Below are 12878 nucleotides of genomic sequence, written 5' to 3'. Positions count from 1 at the left end.
GGCAAGCCATAACGCGCAGCAGGTTTGGCGCACGCCAGCGCGCAGGCAGGCCGGCCGGCACCCCAGCGGCGCAGGCGCACGTAAGCGCGGCGCGCGTTACCACGCCGGCGGTCGGCAGGCGGCGGTTGGCCGGCCGGCCGGTCCGGTCGGTTGACCACCTGGCTCGTTTCGGGTCCCGTTCTTTTGCCCGAAAGTCCAAATTCGATTGTTTTTGGGGTCCCCAGAACTCGTTTTCGACTCCAGGACTCAATTTTGGCATTTTCGGAGGTGTTCCGGGGCTTCTACAAGCCAGATCAATCTGGGTCAACTCGGAAAAAAATTCTCTGAAATTTTGACGCATATTTCGGACTTTTGGGCTCGACGTCCAAAAATAGGGGACAACTGATCATGTCATTTGCAAAAATTATCTTGATCAGGCACGAATCTCAAGTTGCAAAATCAGTTCGGGAACTTCAAAAAATTAAATTTGAGAAGCATATGAACTTCGATTGTCAACGAGCTTTATAGTCAGACTGAGGCGTCTCGGAATGACAGAACCAACGGACACCAAGATCAACAACCAATCCGAGCCCCAAAATGAGTCCAAATCAAGTGGTTCAAAGCGCTGTTTGAAGGTTCAAACCGCAATTTGAGTTTACCAAACGTCTCCGATTTTGACTAGCTTATATCGGAATCGAACGGACTCGACGATTTCGAATCCAACGAGCCCAAAGATCATTCAATTTCGCGATTTCATTAAGGCCTTTCAAATGTCAACGAACGGTGCATGATCAAAGGATTCGATATCAGCCGTCCATTCAAACCACTCCCAATCGCCCTTGATCTCACACCCTATTTCGCGGCTATGCACCTCTCCTAGAAAAAACTTAAATAGTCGCCTCATTCTACATCCAAGGGGACTCAGTGAAAGAGAGAGAAGAAGAAGAGGAGAAAGGGGACAAAGGAGATTCCTCGCCTCCTCGACCCCGCGGATGCTCTTCCGCCGCCTGAAGACGTGCGGAACTCTTGCCGGCGACTTTCGGTAAACGCCGGGGAATTTGCACAAAACTTCCACGTGATGCCTGAAATTCTTTACTTCATTTAACGACAGAGTTCACTCCTTATAGCGCCGAACTCCGCCCAAGGAAGAGCCGGATTTCTCCTCTTCCACCAAACAGACGTCGGACTCCTACCCGACGTCGGGGACCTTTCACTCTTCGCCAAGTCTCTACCCGACGCCAGACTTTTACCGTTAATCGGACTTCGTTGGACGTCTATGCGAAGATGCATTTCTTTCCATTGCCTGGAATTCTACCTTGACGCTGTCCTACTTTCGTCGTGAGACTACAGTCCTTCCGACTCTCCGTCGCCAGCCGACTAACGGTCCTCCTACTTACGTCGCCCCGCCGAATACAGTCCTTGTCCGACATCCGTCGCCCGTTGAATACGGTCCTCTGGACTTACGTCGCCTGCCGACTTTAGTCTTTTCCACCTCCGTCGCCCGCGACACGGTCCTCCTCGACTTACGTCGCCGCCGACTACAGTCCTGCCACTCGCCAGTTTTACTACGGTCCTCTTGAACCTACGTCGCGCGCCGAACTGCCCAGTCCTTCTAACAAGGCGAATACGTCGATAGTTAGCTCCTTTGTATTACATTCATTGTATGTACTCCAATTAAGATGTACATCAAGCTAAAACCTTCCACACAAGAAAGGGGCCTCATTTGCTAATCGACTACAATACAGTGGAATTCATTCAAACTGGGCTAGGCCCCGTGTTTTCTCCCCTTTACAGGGGTTTTCTACGTAAAAATCTTGGTGTCTCATAAATGCTAGACCCTCTCTCCTTATCTGATTGCGTACCGGATTTTCGTACAATGCTAAGACGTTAAATATGGTATTTCTCTACCGCCGCGAATACTCCTGGACGCAACAATTATGATGCAAAATTCAAAATAAATTGATTTCATTTACGTGAGAGTATTAATTATTAGTTTTGAATAAAAATGAATAATTAAGTTATAAATTATATGAATAACTCTTCTAAGACATATATATGTTAAAAAATAAATGAATACTGAATTTTTATTCAATATAAAAAAAGCTCTCAGATGATATGTATTTATTACATTAATATCTAAATATTTTTATGCAATATTATCATCTAAATATTTATAAAAATGAGATCAAATTTATATCATAATTATAATATAAGAGATTATTTTGAATAAATTTTATATAATCAAATGACTAAATTAGAGCAAAATGGTATATCAGGACTAAATAAGTCACACATAAATAATTAGGGGACTATATTAAAAAAAAAAAAAAAAAAATCAATCACGAATTTCACGAATGTTGAGTCTGCGTCACCGCTATCCCGTGCCCTCACCAGCATCTTTTTCGAACCTGTCTACTTCCGCCGCCCTTCACTTATATGCTCTTACTGGCAAATCCTCCGTCCAAATAAGCTACTTGTCTACGAAGAGAGGCGGCTCGCAGGGAGAAGAGGAGGAAGATAAAGGATATGGGAGTCGTGAAGGACGTGCAGTCAAAGGCCGAGCTGAGCGAAGCGCTTGCCGGAGGTGCGCCGGCGGCCATCCACTTCTGGGCTTCATGGTGCGAGGCTTCGAAGCAGATGGATCAAGTTTTCTCCCATCTTTGCACCGATTTCCCACACGTTCTCTTCCTACGTGTGAGCCCTATCGACTGCTTTGTTTTCTTTGCCTTCTCGTTCGACGTGTGCTTGCGATTGGGAAAATAACCCCGTTTGGTCTAATTTTGCTGCCGTCAATCTTCTTGTATTAGGTGTTATTGCCTCTTTTTGTCTTAATTTTGTGGGGTTTTGTGTTTTTCTCTCGGGCCGCGCCGTTTCATTTGTTGAGAGGGGAAAAAGGATAAATTCGGAGAGCGATTGTCTGGTTTATCCCGTGTTTCTTTCTTCGGGAAAATTTCATCTCATTTTGAACGAATAGTATGCTATGCTTTTACTGATTGTTCTGTCAGGTTTGGGTAAAAGCTACGTGGTTTCTATTTTTATTTCATCCTATGAGATTTGGTTGTGTTGATCGATGAAAAGTGGTTTTTGTTACATTATGCATATTTAGTTGAGAGTTGATTATCCTTCCTTCATAGGTGAATTGAAACAATCACAGTTTATCACTTCAAATGAGTTCATTTATTTTCAATTTTATTATCACCTTTATGGCTATATATATGAGACTCGGTCAAATGCTACGATGTTTTCAGCCCTTAGGAGCTATTTGATTGCTGGTTTAGCTTAAATGTTGCAAAACAGTTTTTTGTGCGTCATAAATTAGGCTATTTTCTTAAATCCTGTTTCAATCCGTTTTTAAGCTTAATCCCACATAGGTGGCATTCATTGTTTTCATTCTTTATCCGTACATTCATTTTTCTTTAGAATGTTTACATGTCATGTTCCATAGACATTTAACTATTTTCATTTTGTTTATTGCTATGTCCCATGAATAAGACAAACTCTTTGATTAAAATTATTATTTATGGCTTTGTTATAAAAAAACTATTGCTAATATGGTCTCATTGTTTACCTTTTTTTTACTCTTGCTTAAGTTTAGATAGACGCTTTCATGTTTGGTAATTTGGTGAACCTTTTATCTTCTTTCATTGGTTTATGCTTTATTTGTTCTAGCAGTGATTCTCCACACAGGGCAACCAACAATCAGTTTTTGCTCCAATGCCTAATTGAGCACTAGCAAAACAAGTAATTGTTAAATTCATAGAATTGGAGAGGCAAAATGCTTAATTTTATTGCTCAAATATGCCCGTATTTATAGATCTATACAATATATCTTAATAAAGAAACAAATAATTACAGAATCATGTATAATTGTTCTAATATAATCATTCCTAAATCAGCCACCTAAATATGGAAGGAGATTGGTGCAATCTTGGTGAGCATCGCATGGATCCACATCTTAGCCATGTGATCAAAATGCTAAGGGGCGGCGTAGATCAACACAATCTTGGTGATCCTCCCATAAATTCCTATCCTAGCCGTGGGATCAAAATGCCAAGGGACGGCTGGGATTTAACTGTAGCCTATGTGGTGCATGTGGATGGGTGGGTGGTAACCAGTTGTGTTTTTCATATGAAATTATTACGCAACTAATCCGGAACAAATCCTAGTTTTATTTTGGGTATAATGAAAAATAAAATTGTTTGAAAGGTGTCTTGTTTACTAATATATTACTTGTACATTTATTTTTGCTTTCTATTTTGGATGCACAATAATTTCATTCTCATTTGTTAAGGTATTTGGAGTTGATCTTTTTTGCATTTCGATTGCCAGTAGAATTTTTCATTTTTTAGGAAGATTATATGTAATATTGATTTTTTTTTTTACTGTTATGACCTTTTACTTTGCGTAGGTGTAATATTAATATTCATATTAGATAATTAAATTTGACCTTAATGTTTATTTTCTTCCATGGCTTCTTCAGAGATTGTAATACAACAACAATAAGCCTTTATCCCACTGTGGGGTCGGCTACTTGAATCCTTTTTCTCTATTATGTCCTGTTAAGAGTCAAATTATCATCTAAATCTAATAAAGAAAGATCATTTCTAATATTTTCGAACCAAGTTTTTTTAGGTCGACCTCTATCTTTCTTAACGTAAGTGAAATCTAATACATTTACTTTCCTAACCGGGTCATCGGAAAGCTGTCATTTTATGTGACTAAATCATCTATGGTGACTCTCTCTAATCTTATCTTCCACTGGAGCTACTCCAACCTTTTTACGTATATGCTCATTTCATATCCTGTCTCTAAGAGTACAACCACTCATCCGCCTGAGCATTCTCATCTTTGCAACACTTAACTTATTATTATGCGTCTCTTTTAATAGCCAACATTCTGCACCATAAAGCTCTCACTACCATCTTATAGAATTTTCCCTCGAGTTTAAGAGAGACTTTTCTATCACACAATAAGCCCAATACATTCCTCTTCAACCATCCAACTTGAATTCTATTAACTATTTCCTCATATTTCACCATCTTTTCAGAGATTGTAATGCTCAATATTATTTAGCTGTCAATGCTTTTGAAATATCATTGTTATTAGATGTTAGGGTTTTATCTTTCAACTATTATCCTTTTGTATTTTATTAAATATTATTGAATTAAACTTCTTAATGCAAATATTAGTTGTTTTGTTCAGTGTTATCCACGAGTTTTGATTCCCAGGATGTAGCCACCTTCCATTCTTGGCTTCTATTTATTTAAGATTGTAGCAGCTTCCTTCTATGGCGTTTCAAGTGAAACTAAGCCTACATGTGTTGACCTACAACACAAACTTAAATAGTAATATTTGTAATTTGATGAACATAAAGATCAACTACATGAACAATTCAATCATTGTAAATAAAGTGAATATGATGTGTATGAATATTATGATAAGTTTATGAGTTTTTGTTAGATTGGCCCATGAGGGGCCGGTCCAGCCGGTCAAGGAGGGATCGACCTATGTCTATACCTGGCGGAAGCCTTGTTCCTCCCAGGCTTAGCCCGCACCTGTGGGGCGGGCTCCACACATCAAAGAAGAGAGAGAGAGGGGGGGTGGGTGGGTGAGAGGGAAATTTGAATTGGAGGGGTTGTTTTGACTTTTTACTTTGTATTGTTTGCTTTTAATAGTTATTTCATCCTAGAGTTAGAGTTATGTTAATTTTTGGTTGAATTTGTATTTCTCTCGGGGTTTGCTTGGGCTTTAGCCGTCGGCTAAGGATTAGGAAAGCCGGGTCTTCCTCTTGAATTGAAGATACATTGTATTTGTTTGTTTTCTTCTATCTTTCATCAATTATCAAGTTTTCCTAGTGTTTTGCCACAAAATTTCTCTCAATTTATATTTTATTTTGCTGAAATTCCAAATTTCAGCTAAGATTCTTTTGATTTCTGCAATTCATTCCTATCAAATTGGTATCTAAACATTTTCTTGGGCAAAAAAAAAGTTATCTTTGCTGAAATCAATGCCTCATTAGTTTTGGCAACTTCAAATGAGGAGACATTATATAACCAACAACAACAACAACAACAACATCAAGCCTTTATCCCACTATGTGGGGTCGGCTACATGAATCTTTTTCTCCATTTTGTCCTATTAAAGGTCAAATTCTCGTTTAAATCTAATAACCAATTCAAATAAAATAGCACACCTATGATATGACTTTGAGCATTTGCAGGAGGCTTTCTAAAGGTGAAAAACTACCCTTGCCTGATCCAAGAATCTCTGAAAAGAAGTTTCTAATATTCTTAGAAACTTTTTAAAAAATAAGTTGGCAAGCACAACAAAGTGGTATTAGCTGAGAGCCTAGAAAGTCAGCCTTGACCCATATGAAGTTATTATTTAGAGAAATCTTTCTAAATGAGGGACCCATGATTTGGGGATTATATCATGAAGGGATAATGAATTTGTCTTCGAAGAAGTCCGCAAGATGAAGCTACCCTCATGATTTTGGCATTAGATCGTGAAGAAATTGGGAGATTGAGACAATTTATTTCAAACTGCCGAACTTTTTATGGAGATTGTCGATGGGGTGTTTCTCATATAACATCGTTAAGATCAAATAAAATGTTGCTAGAAGTTCATAAGCAAAATTAAATCATCAATAGAACCTCATGTGAGGGAGATCAACACCCTAGAAGCTGGACTATTGGATAAAAGTTCATAGTACAACTTGATAAGGATGATTTTGATTCTTTAAACTTGCTTGGATAAACTTGTTTTTGAACTCTTAATTTAGGCTTAGGATTATTCTTATTGGGAGATCGAGACATTTGATTTCAGACTGCCTAATTTCATTTATGGAAACTTTCGACAATAGTGTTTCTCATAGAAAACCGTTAAGATTGAATTGGATTGGGAGATTAGGGCAATTAATTTCAGACTGCCTAATTTTTATGGAGACTGTTGATAATAGTGTTCTTATATAACACCGTTAAGATCAAATAAAATGTCACTAGAATTTCATATGCAAAATTAAATCATCAATAGAACCTCATGTGAGGAAGATCAATGCCCCAGAAGCTGTACTATTAGATAAAAATTCATAGTACAACTTGATAAGGATGAATTTTACTTTTTAAATCTGCTTGGATAAGAATGTTTTGGAACTATTAATTTAGCCTTAGGATTATTCTTCCTGGAATTTATTTTATTTTGAGCTTATTTATTTTGTTGTTGTAAATATGTTTTCCTCTTTCCATGGAGTTTATTTGGGAGTGGGTTAAATGCCCTCCTTATTGTATTTGTGTATTTAAAGACTTGATTTATACAATAATTCTAAGCATAAATCTCTTTTAAAAATCTTCCATGCCCTTTTCCTCTTTTCACCTAATTAAATTCCTTAGCACGTCAACCTAAGTCTCCTGTTACTGCCTGCCCCTCAGCTAGAAACCATAACTCTAACCCTTTTACTGTTGCAAAAGCCACCAGTCACTGTAGCGAAGCTGCAACTACAGTTCATGGTACTGTAGCACAGCCACTAATTCCAAGTGTTTTGTGGTTGCTTTTGCTGATTGCGGCTGCTGCTTTGCTTCCGTCCCTTACATTGTTTGGTTCCAAGAGATTTCTGTGTTGTCTTAAGAAAAATATAAACTCAGATTTGTTGAACAAGACGAGGAAAATCAACTATTAAGTTTCTGTCTAGTGATCGGAAAGTCACATCCAGGATTCAAACTTGCCACCTACAGTAGAAGGAGAAAACGACTTGTTGTACAGGAGGAAAACTACCAGAACTTGGATTACTACCACTGTCTTGCTTCAATTGCTGCCTTTGTTTGGTTCCAAGGGATTCCTATTGTGTTAACTTAAGAAAAAACTAAGCTCAAGATGATGCGAACAAGAAAACACAGAGGAAATTAGCAAACAAGTTGCTGTCTGGTATAGGTTTGACTCTACTTACAAATGCATGCGTTTGAGGGCTGCCTTGGTAATAACATTTATGCAGCTCTCACTATTGATGATGAATTTATAGAATATTTCATCATGCTTAAAGCATGTCTGAAAGATTGAAGTCTTTTTTTCATTTAGGTTTAACCTTAGGTGTGATAATATTGCGTCACATAACATTCAAAGAGTTTTCAGAATAACTTATTTTCTTATCGAATTAGTATACAATCCTCTCTTTCGTCATCCTTTAACATTAATATGTAAGTTTCTATTAGGATATTCACTAACAAAGCGCCCATTTGGTGACATCTAAAACAAGCTTATTGAAAATTTTGGATCATGTAGTTGCTACCAACTTTTCTTTTGAATCTCTTGTGTTATTACCTTTAAATACAGTCGATTGGGTTTAGTTATTTTGGTGGAGAGAGAATTCCTCACATATGATGAAATTCTTTTAAGTTGATGAAATTTTTATAGTTCAAATTTTAAAGCTAGTTGAAAATTCTCCTCAAGCCAATTAACTTTATATGGCGTCAAGTCTCTTTTAAGCTCCAGCCTTAAGTCGATCCTAAGCCTAGAATAAATCATTTTTATATCATCACCTATTTTAGAACGTAAAAGCTATTCTTAGAACTTATTCACTTACTGAGTTATAGTTTTGGTTCATTGCTCTAGTGAGTTAAACTCATTGAGCAGATGATCTTGGTAGGATAAATATTATTTTTTTAAATAGGTATTATTTTAGCTTATATGGTAATTGGGTCTAGCCTCATCACTTCCCTCTGTCTTTCTGAAGATACCAAATACAGTTATGTTTGGCTAGTAAGTTTGAGTTTTAAAAACCATATTTTTTTTCTCACTAAATATCCTTTGCCAATTAAAGAAATAATCTGAATTCCTCACCTGGCTAGAAAAAAATTTAGAATCCATTCTTCCATTGCAGATAGATGCATAGATTTAGCTTCTCTAGTTGTGTTTTTGTTAATGTCATAAGGTTATCGTCTATGGTTATTATAATTTTTTATTTTCTTATTTCTTATTGCATTTCTTTGTGTCATATCTTTCATGGCCGGTTTCTCATCTCCTAATGATATTGTGAATGTGTTATGTATTGAGGTTGAATTTGTTATTCAGTTCTTGTGGGCATGGTTGGTTAGTTTTGAACTGGCCAAGTTGCATGTTAATTTGGTTTATTTCTGTGTTTAGTTGCTTTTTCTATCAACTCTCGTAGTTGGTTCTCCATGGCAATTAAAAGCATCATCCTTATGGTGATCTATTAACTTTGTTAAGATATCTTCCATTTTCTTCCCGACTCTTCTTTTCTCATGGTAATTCAATTGTGTTTGTAAATTTCCCACATTGCAACTCGTCAATATCTTTTCTTTTGCTTGGGGGATCTAGATCTTTACTAAAATTATATATTTTTCCCAGGTAAATCATGTTAGTAATACCTCTGAAAGCTCATATGGTACAGAGCATGCTACATTGCTTTAAATCAAAAAATTCCATGCATTTACTTTATTTTATGTGACGTGTCATTTATATGTTCACTGAAGGAATATTTGTCGACGTTATTTACTTTATTTTGTGGCGCATGTGTTGTCTATAAGTTGACTGAAAAGTAGAACCAGGTTATATTGTAATCTCTAAATGATGCTAATTGCAGTATTTTTTATGATTGGCTATATCATGGTCTACCTATTCTCCCCTTTTCATGACGCTCTTGACTCATTGCAGTATTTTTATGACAGGCTATACCATGGCCTGCCACCATGCCTATTCTCTTCTTGCGATATCTTTTTTCCTTTGTCATTTCCTATATACTTTGAATATAAACGCTTCATACATGTTCTTTGTTTGCAATTAACTTGTGTTTTTAATGTTCTTTCTCATTGACAGGTTGAGGCAGAAGAGCAACCAGAGATTTCTGATGCTTATGCAGTTTCTGCTGTTCCATACTTCGTCTTCTGCAAGGTTAGTATTAATTGAACTTTTAAGATTTTAACTTCAATTTTTTTTTGGCTTATATAATGGATTTCTTACTGAATGCCAGTCTGATTTTCATTTAGATTTTGAGGTTTTATCCCCTTTTCTCTTCATTTTGTTGCACCAACAGAGGATTGTGGGTGATATGATTTGTTTTGTAGTTTATTCAGAACATTAAAATGATATGATCATATTTAAAAAAAAAAAACAGTGATGCTAATGTGTGATGGTTTTAGGAATTCTTAATCCCTGATTCGAAAAATGGGATTTATAAATAGGATTAATTGTTTAATTTGAAGTTGAAGAGGAGCTGTTGAACTACTTGGTTGAATTAATTTTTGACAAAAATATCACATGATAGGTGAAGACAATCAATTTGTAAAATGATAATAAGTTATATTTATGGATTTGACTCTTGGACAAGGAAAACTGGACAGAAAAGAAATTGTACAAGACATCAGAATGTTAAGATGGATATTTGGATGAGTATTTGGTGATGGAAAACTATCATAGAGATTGCATGTGTATAACATATTTTCTTGGGAAGGCACTTAAAAATATGTTGAGATCATTTATGCATAATACTTGATAAAGTGGCGAGGAAGCTAGCCAAGAGTTGAGCTAGGATTAATAGGAAAGCACAATGAAGGAAAAATGTGCTAGCCGAAGTTAGCATGGTTAGAAGATGTTTAAAAGTTTCAGGTTAGTACAAATAACATCAAATGATGCTTTGAACAGGAATGAATGATGGAGAAAGATTTACAAAGCCTACCATAAATACTTTGATCTAAGCCAGTGTTGTTAATGATGATGCAGGTTTTTGGTGGGTGGGAAATTTGATGTGGTTGTACTAGTTTTTCTTTTTGTAGCTTTCCACTGCTAATTCCAATTATCTATAAGGTTGAGATAGAGGTAAGAACATTCACTTATATTCCCTCATGGGAAAAGTTTTGGGCCTTTGTAGTCATTCATCCAATGTTATGCATAATGCCTGCAATGTTTCTGATTTCTTAAATATTTTTTTTTAATCTTCATATTATTACTAATGTAAATTTGAAGAATATCCTCATAACTTCTTACTTGAATGAATTTTTTCCACTAATTGATAAAAACAATGTATTATTCGCGTGCTGCCAGTATAGATCTTGCAGGGAATTAAATAGGGCAACTTCATAATGTGCTAACAAATCTATTTATATATTTGTTAGGATGGAAAAGCTTCTGATACATTGGAGGGTGCAAATCCAGCAGTTTTGGCTAATAAAGTTGCAAAAATTGCTGGAACTATTGATAATGTAGAATCAGCTGCGCCTGCAAGCCTTGGGATGGCTGCAGGTCCTACAGTTCTTGAAACAGTTAAAGATTTGGCAAGGCAAAATGGCTCTTCGAAAACTGAAACAAAAATTTCAGTCCCGACTGAAAATTTGACCAAACGATTACAACAGCTTGTTAATTCTCATCACGTTTTTCTGTTTATGAAAGGAAATCCAGAGCAACCCAAGTGCAAGTTTAGCCGGAGGGTGGTTGAAATTTTGAAGAATGAAGGGGTTGAATTTGGAAGTTTTGATATACTATTAGATGACGATGTCCGTGAGGGCATGAAGAAGTTCTCCAACTGGCCAACTTTCCCTCAACTCTACTGCAAGGGTGAACTTCTTGGTGGTTGTGATATTGTAGTTGCCATGCATGAAAGTGGAGAATTGAAGGATGTGTTTCGAGACCAAGGAATCCTTTTTATTTCAAAGGAGAACATACCATCTTCTGCAGCTCAGGGATCTGGAAAAGGTGGAACAGCTGGCTCCACAACTCTTAGTACTGCTTTAGCTTCCCGACTGGGAACTCTCATAAATTCAAGTCCTGTTGTACTGTTCATGAAAGGAAAACCTGATGAGCCTAAGTGTGGTTTTAGTAGCAAGGTTGTTGATCTCCTCAAGCAGGAGAAGATTGAGTTTCAGAGCTTCGATGTGCTTTCCGATGACGAAATAAGGCAGGGTCTGAAAACATTTTCCAACTGGTCTAGCTTTCCCCAGCTTTACATAAAAGGTGAGCTAATTGGAGGATCTGATGTAGTTCTTGAGATGCATAAGAGTGGAGGGTTAAAGAAAATTCTTGCAGAGAAAGGTATTATCCAGGAAGAAAAACTCGAGGATCGCTTAAAGAATCTGATCTCATCATCCCCGGTGATGCTTTTCATGAAGGGTAAACCTGATGCTCCTTGCTGTGGCTTCAGTTCAAAGGTTGTTAATGCTCTTCGTGAGGAAGGAATCAGTTTCGGGTCCTTTGATATTCTATCTGATGAAGAAGTTAGACAAGGATTAAAAACTTATTCAAACTGGCCAACTTTTCCTCAACTATACTACCAAGGTGATTTGATTGGTGGCTGTGATATTGTCTTAGAATTGAGCAAAACTGGGGAGCTTAAAGCTACTCTTTCTGAGTAAAGGTATTTGTTTTGTCTAGCAAATATTTCTTTCTTGTAGTTCTGGAACCCAATATCATAGGGCTGTTCTGATAAAATTGATGTGTTTGACTATTAAAGAAGGACTTTTTTATCTCACCATGTGGGAGTATGCTTATGGATTCGTGATTATGGAACATCTGCTCTCTTTTTTTTTTTTTTTTTTTTTTTTTTTTTTTTTTGCATTTTGCTTATGCTGGCCCAGGCTTGATCTACACTACCATGAACTTATTTTTTTTTTTTTGCATTTTGCTTATGCTGGCCCAGGCTTGATCTACACTACCATGAACTTATATGGCGGGAGTACTTTCTCCCTTGCTTTTTTTGGGTAAATAACTCTTTTCCCATTTGATGCCAAAGAAATTTTATTTCATTTTGATCAAATACAATAAGTTTGCAATGTTGATGGGTGTCTATTCCAACATAAACCATGGGTCAGAATTTTGTTACACCCGGTTTAACCACCAGTACACATACTTTAAAATAAAGAACTGAAGATTGGTGTCGAAGATATCAGAGAACAAAA

General features: G+C 36.8%; 1 protein-coding gene across 1 annotated transcript; it reads left to right on the top strand.

The window, feature by feature from the left end:
* The first annotated feature begins 2339 nt into the window (after positions 1-2339).
* LOC110111598 (monothiol glutaredoxin-S11) lies at positions 2340-12491 on the top strand. Its single transcript, XM_020843537.2, has 3 exons — positions 2340-2673; positions 9808-9882; positions 11103-12491. Exons 1-3 carry the CDS (start codon positions 2506-2508, stop codon positions 12333-12335), a joined length of 1476 nt encoding a protein of 491 aa, XP_020699196.1. The 5' UTR covers positions 2340-2505; the 3' UTR covers positions 12336-12491.
* Positions 12492-12878: the final 387 nt, after the last annotated feature.

The sequence above is a fragment of the Dendrobium catenatum genome, unplaced genomic scaffold (genome assembly GCF_001605985.2).
Source record: "Dendrobium catenatum unplaced genomic scaffold, ASM160598v2 fragScaff_scaffold_1417, whole genome shotgun sequence".
Lineage (NCBI taxonomy): Eukaryota > Viridiplantae > Streptophyta > Magnoliopsida > Asparagales > Orchidaceae > Dendrobium > Dendrobium catenatum.
This window is presented reverse-complemented; position numbering and strand designations above follow the sequence as displayed.